The sequence below is a fragment of the Oncorhynchus keta genome, chromosome 21, assembly GCF_023373465.1.
Source record: "Oncorhynchus keta strain PuntledgeMale-10-30-2019 chromosome 21, Oket_V2, whole genome shotgun sequence".
Lineage (NCBI taxonomy): Eukaryota > Metazoa > Chordata > Actinopteri > Salmoniformes > Salmonidae > Oncorhynchus > Oncorhynchus keta.
Genome location: NC_068441.1, coordinates 1,892,078 through 1,906,698, shown reverse-complemented (window position 1 = coordinate 1,906,698; position 14,621 = coordinate 1,892,078). Strand labels below are relative to the sequence as shown.

The 14,621-nt window shown below is 42.3% G+C and overlaps 1 protein-coding gene across 2 annotated transcripts in view; it reads left to right on the top strand.

The window, feature by feature from the left end:
- Positions 1-14,621, top strand: part of LOC118399920 (copine-5) — a 227,055-nt gene that overhangs the window by 150,495 nt on the left and 61,939 nt on the right. For both annotated transcript variants that reach the window (XM_052473214.1, XM_052473213.1), the window contains 2 exons: positions 10,979-11,082; positions 13,087-13,191. In XM_052473214.1, coding sequence (XP_052329174.1) covers positions 10,979-11,082; positions 13,087-13,191 — 209 coding nt within the window. The remainder of the gene's footprint in view (positions 1-10,978; positions 11,083-13,086; positions 13,192-14,621) is intronic.

Here is a 14,621-nt window from a genome sequence, read left to right as displayed (position 1 = left end):
TACACAGTGAGATGACGAGAGGAGGTTGAATGGTCCCCTTGGCTCTCCTAGCTCTTCACTGGGCTCCACTGAGCTATGGCATGACAGATTATATCTATTTGATATCTAAGCTCTGTCATCTCTAGGCTCTGTAATCTTTGTCATTTATATGGCTCTCAGTACTAGGCTAGATCTGACACTGATGTGAGAGACATATAGAGACAGAAAGAGAAAGAGGAGAGGTAGGGAGGGAGGGAGGGAGAGAGGAGAAGAAGAGAAATAGATGGGGGAGAGGATAGGGAGATAAACACAGCGAGGGACATAGAGAGAAACAGACAGGGAGAGATGGAGAGAGAGAGAGACAAAGAGAGAAAAAATGACAGACCGAGAGGAAGGAATCAATAGTGGATTATATTGATGCTCTGTGCAGCTCTGACTGTAAAAGCTACTACAGCTGATCGTAATGTGTGACTAAATAGGCTTGAATTGAAACCCAGCCGTCTGACTGACCTTGTATCAAACTGACTGGGGGACAATAACGTTACAGTACAGCTGTTAAACGGACCAGTAGACTTGTCACTGACTAGCAATATGTACAGTAACAAGACCAGTACAGTGAGAGAGACCACACACACACACACGTACACAAACACAGCCATGCATGCACACACACTCTCCAAACACACACACTTACAAACATACGCACAATATACGTACCCCCTATAGCAACCCCATGTGGCACCAAACAAACTAACACAGATTTCTTGTCATATTTCTCTCATCCTTCTCTCCCCCTGTCCCAGCCTCTTCCTTCAACAGGGGCTCTAAATGAATCACAATGTCCCCTGTCTTCTCTCTCTTTATTTCTCTCTGCCTCTGATCCATGTGTCTTTCATGCCTCCCTCCGTTAAAGCAGCAGGTATGGAACTAACAGGACTTGCATCCCTTCTGTCCTTCCTGCCCATCTCTCCTTGTATTCCAACGTACCACCACCACCCACCCTGTTCCCTTACTTGTCTATATTCATCCCCTTCTCTCTCGTCTACACCACCACCACCAGCACCCACCCTGTCCCCTTCTTTCTCTCCCAAGCCTTTCTTCATTCATCACCACCACCCTGTTGCCTTCTACATTACCAAAGCTTTCTTCATCCCCTTCCCTTCCCTCTCCTCTTCACCACCACAGACATGATATATGATACCCAGCATTCACAATACCAAGCTTTTCAGATCTCACTCTCTCCGTCATTCTCCTCTACCTCCTGTGTGTTCCTGTCCCCAGGCACCTCACCGTCCCATCAATCCTCCCCACCCCGTTCAAATATTGATAAACTTATTCTGCCCACCTTACCCATCCAATGTTGATCACAGACTTTACGAGGGGGCATGTACAGTGGCTTGCGAAAGTATTCACCCCCCTTGGCATTTTTCCTATTTTGTTGCCTTACAACCTAGAATTAAAATACATTTTTGGGGGGTTTGTAATCATTTGATTTACACAACATGCCTACCACTTTGAAGATGTAAAACATTTTTTATTGTGAAACAAACAACACATAAGACAAAAGCAATTACAGCTGCAAGTCTCTTGGGGTATGTCTCTAAAAGCTTGGCACATCTAGCCACTGGGATTTCTGCCCATTCTTTAAGGCAAAACTGCTCCAGCTCCTTCAAGTTGGATGGGTTCCGCTGGTATACAGCAATCTAAAAGTCATACCACAGATTCTCAATTGGATTGAGGTCTGGGCTTTGACTAGGCCATTCCAAGACATTTAAATGTTTCCCCTTAAACCACTCGAGTGTTGCTTTAGCAGTATGCTTAGGGTCATTGTCCTGCTGGAAGGTGAACCTCCTTCCCAGTCTCAAATCTCTGGAAGACTGAAATAGGTTTCCCTCAAGAATTTCCCTCTATTTAGCATTGTCCATCAATCCTTCAATCCTGACCAGTTTCCCAGTCCCTGAGGATGAAAAACATAGTTGGTATTCTTGGGGTGATGAGAGGTGTTGGGTTTGCGCTAGACATAGTTTTCCTTGATGGCCAAAAAGCTCAATTTTAGTCTCACCTGACCAGATATTTTATTTGGGGAGTCTTTTGCTTACTTTTGTCTTTAAGCAATGGCTTTTCTTCTGGCCACTCTTCCGTAAAGCCCAGCTCTGTGGAGTGTACGGCTTAAAGTGGTCCTATGGCCACTTGCTTAGTGGTGTTGCAGACTCTGGGGTCTTTCAGAACAGGTGTATACATATACACTGAGATCATGTGACAGACCATGTGACACTTAGATTGCACACAGGTGGACTTTATTTAACTAATTATGTGACTTCTCAGGGTAATTGGTGGCTCCAGATCTTATTTAGGGGCTTCATAGCAAAGGGGGTGAGTACATATGCGCACGCACCACTTTTCAAATTATGTTTGGAATTTCACTTCACCAGTCTGGATTATTGTGTGCATGTCCATTACATGACATCCAAATAACAATCCATTTACATTTCAGGTTGTAATGCAAAGAAAATAGGAAAAAAGCAAAGGGGGATGAATACTTTTGTATGTGTCACAGCTCCCCAATGAGGCTGGAACAGCCATAGAGATCCTACTAAATTACTAGAGGGCTATGTCATAAACCCGAAAAGTTCCAGAATGGTCAGAAAATGTCAGCAACTGTTTTGTGGTCAGGATGAAATCCATCCGGGTGCTGCCAACTCTCACACATTGCCCGTGAGACACACGTATTTGACCATCTCGTCACACTCTCAATGCATAACTCATATCTCACACATTGAAAAGTAGTGCTTTTATTTTTCTAATTAGTCCATTGTATTGTCAGCGTGTTCTTTTCAACTGTGCTCCAAATCGTTTTGAAGTTTGAGCTTCTGCGCCTACAGTTTTACATCACATGCAGAGCCTCTATCATTATCATGTCTTGACACAGCACTGTTTTATGTACTATGTTGGCAACAGAATTAAGTTGATGTTACTCCTGTCCCTATTGCAGAATGCAGCCTTTTGACAGCACGTACTAAAGTCGATTTAATCCCAATTTGCATTAGTCCCCTTGTTTGGTGATTGGCATTTATGCTGTGACAATGAAACGCCACCAGACAAACCTACAGTATGTTTTAGCAGGGAAGTTTGGTAGGGTGACCTGATTTGTAACTATGAAAATAATTGAGTCAAACATTGTAAACCCCAAATTGTATGTTTTATTCTAGAGGGGGGGACAATAAATATAAAATAATTGAGTTAGGGTGTGAGGGCAGATTTATGGCATCTTGTCTTCAAGACATTTTTATTAACTATTTATGTCACGACTCCCGCCGAAGTCGGCTCCTCTCCTTGTTCGGGCCGTGTTCCGGCTTTCTAGCCATCGCCGCTCCATGTTCTCATTGTTCCATTTGTTTTGTCTTGTTCCCTGCACACCTGGTTTAAATTCCCTAATCACACTGCATGCATTTAGTCCTCTGTTCCCCCCCATGTCTGTGTGTGAAATTGTTTTGTTAAGTGTTGAGTAAGATGCACCAGACTGGTTTTCCCCCGGGTATTGTATTTTGACCCGTTGTATGTATTTGTCATACATTTGTATATTTGTGAGTGATTTCGTGCTTATTGACTTTTACCTGTGGCTGGTGTATTTTTGACGCAGTTGCGTCTGTCTTTTGTGCTTTTTCCAAATAAAAGTGGGCCTGATCACAACTCACTGCTCTCCTGCACCTGACTTCGTACCAGTAGCGCACAACATTGACAATTTACTTTATTTAGCCTGATCAGTGGAACAACTTTCATTCTTAACAATGGGCTAAAATATAGGGTAATTACTGTGCTTGGCAGCAAGAAAACTACTGTTATTCCCCACACTTATTTTATTATTCCACTTCTTCCCAATTTTGCCAGTGTAATCACACATTTGAAATATGACTTGCCTCCTTGTGTCTTTTGAAAGTGAGTTATATGAGGCGACGTATTTTTGCAGTGATTCATGGACAGTTTTTAATAAGTCATACAGATAAGCAATGGATATTGAATGCTCCAGGAATCAAAAATAGATGTATTTTATTTTACTATTGTGCACATGCTAGGCAGAGATGGTAAGGGAACTCAACTCATAAACGCATCATATTGTTTTCTATGTAGAGTAAGATCATGGTAAGGATCTTCAACTAGTAGGAATAAACCACCGGAATACTGATATTCAGGTTGGGAGATTATACGAAATTAGCCCTATTTTAAATTTGCGACTTCGACCCCAAATTACAAAATGTTTGTGTTCTCACCTTGAAAGCAGTCTATGGACAAGGAGACTGCCATCTATGATTTGGTTACCGACTGCCATCAACCATTAATATTAAAAGATCCTGTGCAGAGCCTTGCTGTAGTGATAACACAACAAGGCTCAATCACTGCTTCCAACCTTCCCACTGTTTCTAGCATTTGCCTGTCTCCCGATCTCATTTCATTACTATCTGAATTGTGTCAAACTAAAGTGTCAAACTACCTAAAAAAATACCTGACATTTTAGCATACATTAAATTAATTGCCCCAAAAAATCTCAAAGTAACAAAGTCGTCAAATTCTGAGTGTTCATTTAATGTAAAGCATCCTGAATACACCTGATCTATGTTTTATTTATGTATTATCATAAAAAAAAAGTGTTTTACCCTGGCCTAAGCCATGACAAAACACGTAGAATTGCAATAAATTTGTTTTAAAACAGTAAAATAGTCCTGGGGGAGGATGCCAAGTCCAGCAGTTGTGCCAAGGAATGAAATTCACAAGGAAAATCTCACTCCAAGCTTTCTTCAAAAGTTGGCAGCCCTGAGAACCAGTCTAATAGGCCTCTCTCTCATTTACACGTTGGAACATCTGTTTTTGGGAAAGTCGGGGAAATTGTCTTTTTTCAATAGAAATGCCGCATGTCCTGTTGTAGCGTACCTCTTTGTTCAAATTCGCATCGCACTTTGAAGTCAACCCGGGATGGGTTGGCCTTGGTTGGCAAGCTCACATTCAACAAATCTGATCTGTGGATATTCCTCAAATACGTCATGCCTTACAGTACCAGACAAAAGTTTGGACACACCTACTCATTCAAGGGTTTGTCTTATTTTTGAAAACTATTTTCTACATTGTAGGATAATAGTGAAGACATCAAAACTATGAAATAACACATATGGAATAATGTAGTAACCCAAAAAAGTGTTCAACAAATTAAATAATATTTTATAAAAAGTAGCCACCCAAGCTGATGACAGCTTTGCACACTCTGGGCATTCTCTCAACCAGCTTCATGAGGAATGCTTTTCCAATAGTCTTGAAGGAGTTCCCACATATGCTGAACACTTGTTGGCTTCTTTTCCTTCACTCTATGGTCCAACTCAACCCAAACCATCTCAATTGGGTTGAGGTCAGGTGATTGTGGAGGCCAGGTCATCTGATGCAGCAATCCATCTCCTTGGTCAAGTAGCCCTTACACAGCCTGGAGGTGTGTTTTCGGTCATTATCCTTTTGAAAAACAAATTATAGTCCCACTAAGGGCAAACCAGATGTTTTTGGGGGTTACTACAATATTCCATATGTGTTGTTTCATAGTTTTGATATCTTCACTATTATAATATGCAGAAAATAGTCAAAATAAAGAAAAACTCTTGAATGAATAGGTGTGTCCAAACTTTTGACCAACCCTAGTGATAGCATTCCCATTAGGAACCATGTTAAACTAAGGCGTTAGTGCTATTCTGACATTGATCCAAATGGGAGTGCTGTGGCGCTAACACTGACCAACACTAGCACTAGTTTAAACATTGTTCCCAATGAGAACGCGAAGGCGCTAAATGCTAGTCTGAGTTAGTAGCCGGACATTGCTAGTTCTCAGTGCTCCCTCCAAAAAAAATGGTCCCTGTATTCAACAATCCAAGATGGTGTCTCTGTTGCCCTGAATTCCCTTCCAAATTCCCTTTTCAACTGTATTACTGCTGATCTGGAAAAACTAAGCACTATGAACAAAAATAAGCAGTATGGTGGGTATGGAGATGACAGAGGAGCTAGAGGGAGTGGTGACCATGTTTAGTCAAACCATAGAAGTAGAATGTATAGACAATGTGAAATTCCATTCTCTTATATTTATTTTAGAATGGACTGAGTCGATTTTAATCGCTCCATAGGGAAGATACAGGCTCCGTCCCAAATGGCACCCTATTCTGTAGATAATGCATAAAACATTTTATGTACATTTTCCCCTTTTCCATTAACATTCCCTTCATTTAAAGCAGTTGCACAAAGCATATTGAGGTTAAATGTATCCTTAAATTATGTGAAAAGGTTAATGGTGCCCATGAGGTCCCTTAAGTGCTTAATTCAGTATAAATATCAATATAAACAGCATTACTGTGGTGGTGAATGTTGCTTTCCTCTGCCCTGTTTACAAAAGTAAAACATCTACCACCTACATAGTTAAATAATGGAAGATGCACACTAATGTCTTCAAAGCTATTTGGTTTGCTAGCTGGCTACTCTGTGTAATCTAGTTTGTCGAGCTAGAAAGGATTAGAAACAAGCTGAGAAAAAAAGTAACTAAAAGAAAAGTGTTTTTATTATCATCTGAAACAATTTACTTCTCCTGTCTTGAATTTAGAAGTTATGTTTTGCGGTCTCCCAGAATAAATGCGATCTCTTTGACGAGGCGTTCAATGTTGCCAACTATTCATCAGTGAGCATCGCTATTGGCGCCTTGATTTGTTGCTAGAAGTCGCTAGATGACGTTTTGCCATTGCCATGACAATGTCACACCACCAATTTGTCTTGCTGCGGCACAGCTGCAGTACCCGTCATAGTGTTTTCGTCCCATCTCCCACCCCCCTTGTGCTGTGACATTGCTGTGACTTCTGTTGCACAGACAGCTTTTCCCACGCTCGTTTGCGGCAGAATTCAGTGGGAAAAGTCACTAGATGCTATCAGAAATGTACAAACCCTCAGTGTCAAAGCTCCCCAAAGGCAGTCTGAGATGTAGCCGAATTTGTCACTAGACTCTTTTACAGTAAGTACAGTAAACATAGAACACTATGTACAGTTTCCCTTGTCTAAATGTTGCAGAGAATGTCCTCTTTCAGATGCTCTTTTCCCAGGGTTGATAAGAGATAGAGCCAAATGTTTGATGCATGTAAAAAAGTCACAAATCCATCAGATCGTCGGTGATCCGACGCCATAAATCATAGTTTGTCAAAAATCGCGTTGAGTGTGTTGATCAGCCTCTGATCAGCATGGTTGCACCATTCCTGTGCAGCAAGAATCTTGTTTCTTGACCCAGAACATCATGAATGTCACTCATTTATTTGTATACATGTTTTATTGACACGTTTAACAAGTTTGAGACCCATACCTAGGAGAATAGGATGAATGGTGGGAAAAATTACATTAAATAGTATTTTAGTGATTTCAAACGTCGGGCCACTGTGGAGAGGAGTGTGATTGTACTCACTGAACACAGCCTGCAGTCTAAGTCTGACTGAGAGTGATAATGAGACAGGACCTAGGACAGACACACACACGGACACACACAAACCATGCACAGCGACACACACACTTTCTCCCACTCACCCAAACCATCACACTCACACAAAGTAGATCTGCTTCAACATTAAAAAGCCATTAGCAGTATCATTACGAGGTGCAGCTAGCGCCGGTAGTGTCCAATGTAGAGCCTCGGGCCCTCCAACAACAACAGGAGAGGTGTTTATCTTCCTGATGCCCACTGCTTTGGCTGTCTGCTGGCACTTCAGCTCTTTAGATAACAAAGCTATTCAATCTCTACTCCCATGGTAAGATTAGCCAGCTACAAACTCTGCCCGGGCTGATTTACAAGGAGCTCCTACAGAAAAATGCCTCTTTTTTTTTTTTTTTTTTGCAGCTGTGTCCAAAATGGCACACTATTCCCTATATAGTGCACCGCTTTTGACCGGGGTCCATTGGGCTCCAGTCAAAAGCAGTGCACTAGGTAGGGAATAGGGTGCCATTTGGGACTCAGACCCATAGCTTCTTCAGAATGTCTTTAGCAAACAAACATAGTGGTCCCCAGAGAGAGACAGAGTTAGACAGACAACAACAGTAATTTAGAATGACGCTTGAATTATTCAAGTCTTACTGCTAATTTACATTCTTAAAGGAGAATTTAGCTTTTTTACAACCAATTCTGTATTTTGAATGTAAATGGCATGTGATTTCACTTGTTTTTGAGAAACTCACCCCAACCAGTGATACACTTCCTCATCCTCGTTTTGTACCCAAATACACCATTTCAGAACAGGAAACACTCTCAATGTAGGGATGCAGGTCTTTAGATGTTGTACACATGAAATGGTGTGATTCCAAACTTTATCCACAACGTTATATCCCATTTTGTGCAACTCGAACGGTTTTCCCTATCCACCTGTTCCATTCTCCGTGTAGCCTGCTGCTAGAATGGACAGAGATGTTTAGCTCGAGTTGCAACAAAATGGAATGCACCGTGCCTTCAGAAAGCATTCAGACCCGTCGACGTTTCCCACATTTTGTTATGTTAACGCCTTATTCTAAAATGGATTACATTTGTTTTTTTCCTCATCAATCTACACACAATAACCCATAATGACGAACCGAAAACAGTTTTTTTAAACTCAGTCCCTTTGCTATGAGATTCGAAATTGAGCTCAGGTGCATCCCGTTTCCATTGATCATCCTTGAGACGTTTCTCCAACTTGATTGGCGTACACCGGTGGTAAATTCAATCGTTTGGACATGATTTGGGAAAGCACACACTTGTCCACATAAGGTCCCAAAGTTCTCAGTGCATGTCAGAGCAAATACCAAGCCATGAGGTCGAAGGAATTGTCCGTAGATCGCCAAGACAGGATTGTGTCCCCGAGAACAGTGTCCTCCATCATTCTTAAATTGAAGAAGTTTGGAACCACCAAGACACTTCCTAGTGCTGGCTGCCTGGCCAAACTGAGCATTCTGGGAGAAGGTCCTTGGTCAGGGAGGTGACCAAGAACCCGAGGGTCACTCTGACAGAGCTGTAGAGTTCCTCTGTGGAGATGGGAGCACCTTCCAGAAGGACAACCATCTCTGCAGCACTCCACTAATCAGGCCTTTATGGTAGAGTGGCCAGACGGAACCCACTCCTCTGTAAAAGGGACAGGACAGCCTGCTTGGAGTTTGCTAAAGGGCACCTAAATACACTCAGACCTTGAGAAACAAGATTCTCTGGTCTGATGAAACCACAAGTGAACTCTTTGGCCTGAAAACCAAGCGTCACGTCTGGAGGAAATCGAGCACCATCCCTATGGTGGTGGCCACATCATGCTGTGGGGATGTTTTTCAGCTGCAGGGACTGGGAGACTAGCCAGGATCAAGGCGAAGATGAATGGAGCAAAGTACAGAGAGATCCTTGATGACAACCTGCTCCAGAGCGCTCAGGACCTCGGACTGGGGCGACGGTTCACCTTCCAACAGGACAACGACCAACACAGCCAAGACAACGCAGGAGTGGCTTCGGGACTAGTCTCAATATCCTTGAGTGGCCCCGCAAGAGCCCAAACTTGAACCCGATGAAACATCTCTGGAGAGACCTGAAAATAGCTGTGCAGCGACGCTCCACATCAAACCTGACAGACCTTGAGAGGACCTGCAGAGAAGAATGGGAGAAACGCCCCAAACACAGGCGTGCCAAGCTTGTAGCATCATACCCAAGAAGATTCTAAGCTGTAATCGCTGCCAAAGGTGCTTCAACAAAGTACTGAGTAAAGGGTCTGAATGCTTATGTAAATGTTATATTTCCGGGAGGTTTTTTTTGTTATTCAATTTCTAAAAAGCTGTTTTTGCTTCGTCATTATGGGGTATCGTTTGTAGATTGAATGGAACTAACCATTTTTGAATAAAACACAATTTAATGTGCACAACATCTAAAGACCCTGCATCACTATACTGTGAGAGCTTTGCAATTTATATTTGGTGTTTTTATTCGCACCTCCCATACTGTAGAATGAGCCATGGGGAAGTGTATCGCGAGTGGAGAAAGTTCCTCAAAAATAGAGATTTGGTTGTATAAAAGTAAACTTCTCCTGAAATGGATTGTCATTGTCTTGGAATGTTTCAGCTATAATAACTTTTCGGTGATGTAGCAATTGAATTTGTAATTTGGCAGATTTGTCGGTCAACGATCAGGCACAGTGTATGCTGTCTGTGACAGGTCTGAGAGGACATTAGTGGGACTGTCTGACCTGAGGAGTTTTACTCATGCTGCAGTGCTACTCTTTAGGATCAGTCATACTGGCCAATGGAATCAGTGTTGGTTCGACTGGGGATTACTGACTGGTTGGAGAGCATGCCCCCCCCCCCCAACCATCAGAGATTGACCTAGGCACCAGGGAGTTAGAGGTTGTAACATAATCTCGTCTGTATCCCAAATGGCACCCTATTCCTTTCATGTGCACTATGTAGGGAATAGGGTGCCATCTGGGACACAGTCCTTCTCTGGAACATGGGGATGAGTAGGGTTGGTTTGTAGGCATCATTACTGTAGAATTTATGTGGCTCTGTTTCTCCCAAGAGCTCCCGGTGTACCCCTAATGAGCTCTCATATTCATCCTTACTGCAAGAGATGAAACACAAGCACACGTGTGCTCTCGCACACGGACACACGCGCACACATAGACGCACACAAACACACACACTGAGATGGAGGTGGCTTGGTCGTAATTGTGGCAGTAGTGGTGAATTGATTAGAATGCAAAATGCATTTTGCCTTTCATTTGACACAAACAGATGAGTGACTACAACAAACAGGGGAAAAAAGCACAAACAACAATATTAATCAACTGAATCATTAAGTTGAAATATTCTCTCTCTCTCTCTCTCTCTCTCTCTCTCTCTCTCTCTCTCTCTCTCTCTCTCTCTCTCTCTCTCTCTCTCTCTCTCTCTCTCTCTCTCTCTCTCTCTCTCTCTCTCTCTCTCTCTCTCTCTCTCCTCACCCCCAAAGGACAGTGCAACGATGCAGTTCTGTGCCAACAAACTGGACAAGAAGGACTTCTTTGGCAAGTCAGATCCTTTCATGGTGTTCTACAGGAGCAACGAAGACGGAACGTAAGGCTCTGTGTTCTGTGATCCTGTTAAAGGGATAGTTCACCCGAATTACAAAATCACATATTCGTTTCCTTACCATGTAAGCAGTCTATGAACAAGGCATGACAGCAACCCATGCTTTGGTTATGGTACCTGTGTTAGCATTTTCATGCTTCATGTCCAAATCATCAAAAATATCAAAAAACTAATGTGTAACTCAATGATGTTACTAACAGAAAATGTGGACATGAAATGCAAAAATTATAATAGGTACCATTGACTTGCATTGGAATTGTGCCACAAATGCAAAAGAGTTAGCATTTGAATCAGTGGCCAGGTAAACAAAACCAAAACATGGATTGCTGTAGTACCTTATCCATAGACTGCTTATAGGGTAAGGAAACCAATGTCATTGTGTAATTCAGTGAACTATCCCTATAACATGAGGGGGGTATTAATAAAAATCACCCAATAGCAGGAACCACACCACCTAGTGGTCATAACATGGTAATGTGGACATAAAGGATGGGACATAAACATACCTTTAATGACAAAATTCTCTGAACACTGTTTAAAAATGTTTAAAAAAAAATGTAAAACCAAAATTCACTGAGAATACATAACATAGGATGAAGAAACAATACTCCAAGCCGCAGCGCTGTACTGTATACTCTTTGTTGGGTTGGGATTGGGGTGGGGTCTGGGAGGTCTGTGGGAGGCTTTTGACAATTTCTTTGGATTCCTCATGTCTTACTCATTATTAGAAAAGCATTTCTTAGGTACTATATTTCTTGAATTTTCTATGAATCCTACAAATTAAAATGTCCAATTTGGGTGCAATCAATTAGCTTAATTTCCCAGAAATCTAATTATATTCCAACAAAATAATGTTGCAGGAATGCTAATCTTATCCGTTTCTAAACTATTTCAGAACAATGGTGGGTGTCATGTCTTGCATTACCAATCACACTGGTTTACTGTATCTCTACAGTGTGACAAATTATGCAGTGGAGAATTGGTGCGGTGGAGAATGCAATTAGAGGGAACACACAGAAGGCAAACAGGTCTTTGTATAAATAAATTAAACACACACCAGCAGGACTGAGCCAAACCCACCAGGGACCATACAGCACCTCCTCATTCCTTAACAGGCTTCCAGCGTGTGTGTGTACGTGTGTATGTGTGTGTGTGTGCATGAGCCATACCCAGAGAGAATGCGCTATACAACAGCCCCCAATCCCCTAACAGGCTACCAGAGTGCACTCTGTTGTCCCAGAGGCCCTTGCAGCGAGCGGTGTCAGACCATTTAAGGGCCACTGGTTTAGAGAGAGCCTGCACATCTTAGCCCTTATCTTCATTCAGGCATTTCTTAAAGTGACAAGAGGGGACAGTGGCCAGCACAGATGTGCTAAAAGTGTCTGTGTAGGAGAGAGGAGAGGGACAAATTAGCGGGCGGACACGGCACACACACAAACACACATAGAAATGAGTACTTGGCGGATGCTGCTAAATGGACCGTGCTGTTCTAATGGCCAAAGGACCGAAGGCAACGAGGCAAGATGAAGTAAATCCCACAGCTCAGGATAACAGAGGGAACACACAATATTGTGCAAATCTAGATCTGCTCAAGCAGAATTGTGGTGGGTGGACACACTGGGTTGGTGTGCAGTCCCTGTTAGGTAAGGCACTCAAGTATCAAAACAATATGCAAATTGTATCACACCTGTGTGAGGGAGGAGAGAGAGTCGTTATAATAGTGAAGGCCAAAAACACACACCTTTGTTTGGACAGCGATGTCGGTAAACAAAGATTATACACGGACGCTATCATGAAGTTGCTGTTTTCAACACTATGAATTGCCTTGTCTTTTAACCGGATACATTCTGTCCTTGTCTGTCTCTCCTCGCTTATCTTTCTCTTCCCCTCTGGTCTTCTCTTCTTTCCGATCTCCTTTCTTTACTCCTGCCCAACTCTCTCTGTTTTCTCCCCTCTCTCCTCTCTCTACCCCCTCACTCTCTCCTGCAGGTTTACTATCTGCCATAAGACAGAGGTGGTGAAAAATACGTTGAATCCAGTTTGGCAGTCATTCACCATTCCAGTCAGAGCACTCTGCAATGGGGACTTTGACAGGTATAGAGCTCGCCTCTCTCACTCCCTCTCGCCTCGCTCATCCCCTCTTACACCCTCACACCCTCTCATCCCACCGATCCTTCTCGCCCTCACTCTTTCTTCACTGCCAGGCAATCTAGGCCTTGATGCAGTGTGTACTGAACATGTTGGGAATACATCAGCTCATGATCTTTGTTTTAATTCCGAGTGATTTGTAACCGTGGAAGTGGCCTCACTCATGCTTGCAGAAAGCTATGCACTTTATTGCTAGCGATTTGGCTGGAAAAGGCTAAAAGGCTCACCGAATATAATCAAATCGAAAAAGGATTGCATTATATTTCAGGGGTCAGATTCTTATTAAGTAGGTTATAGGCCTAAATGTTTTTTTACCAAAGCAACAAAAATGTGGCATGCTAAATAAATGACTGATTGATTTCCTCCAAATCATTGATCAGTGATAATTTAGTAACATTGTGACTTTTATTCATCTAGACATACTGAACGAGAAATGTATTAGGGATCATTGGACAGACTATGATGGAGTCACAGCACAAATGTACGGCACGGTATAATGTGTTGGCCTAATTTTCCGCCTGTACCTTTAGATCTAACCAGTGTGGACTTCTATAACATTTCCATAGACAAGCCACTGTAGACTATAATATGACTATTGTTTTCTAATCTGCAACTGAATTAGACTATTCTTCACGTTACAAAAAAAAAGTTTATAAAGCACTCAGCGGCTCAATAACTCTAGCCTCCACAGCACTGTCCAGAATGAACGGTGGGTGGTGGGATGGTCATCCAATACTGCTTCCAGCTCAGAATAAAATGACTATTGGGTTTTCCCGTTGCCACTCCTGCTATTACAGTCCTTGGCCTTTCTGCGTGATGTTTACGTATATTTGATTTTTGCACTGGCATTGAACATGGGAACGGCAGAACGTTTTTTTTTTTCTCTCATTCGGGATGATATTCTGTCTCTTCATAAATATATGTATTTCCATATGCGTCATCTAATGTCGATTGGACTGAGGCATCCAACCACAGTGCCAGTAGGTACAAGGTTTCTAATGAAGACCATTATCTTATTTTTTGGCGGAATTTAAATAAACTAAAAATATTTTTCAGTTAAGAACAAATTCTTATCTTCAATGACGGTCTAGGAACAGTGGTTAAACTGCCTGTTCAGAGGCAGAAAGACAGATTTTTACCTTGTCAGCTCGGGGATTTGAACTTACAACCTTTCGACTACTAGTGCAACGCTCTAACCACTAGGCTACCCTACCGCTCCATTAAAAACTGAATTAACAGAGGTATCTTTGTCCATAATTACCTCAACTGTCCGGTGTGATTTCTTTTCAGAAGGTCACCAAATGCTTTTTGAGCAGAAAAAGTTCACGTAGATCCTTGGAGGCAAAAAGGACAATGTCGGAGTATAATTCAATAAG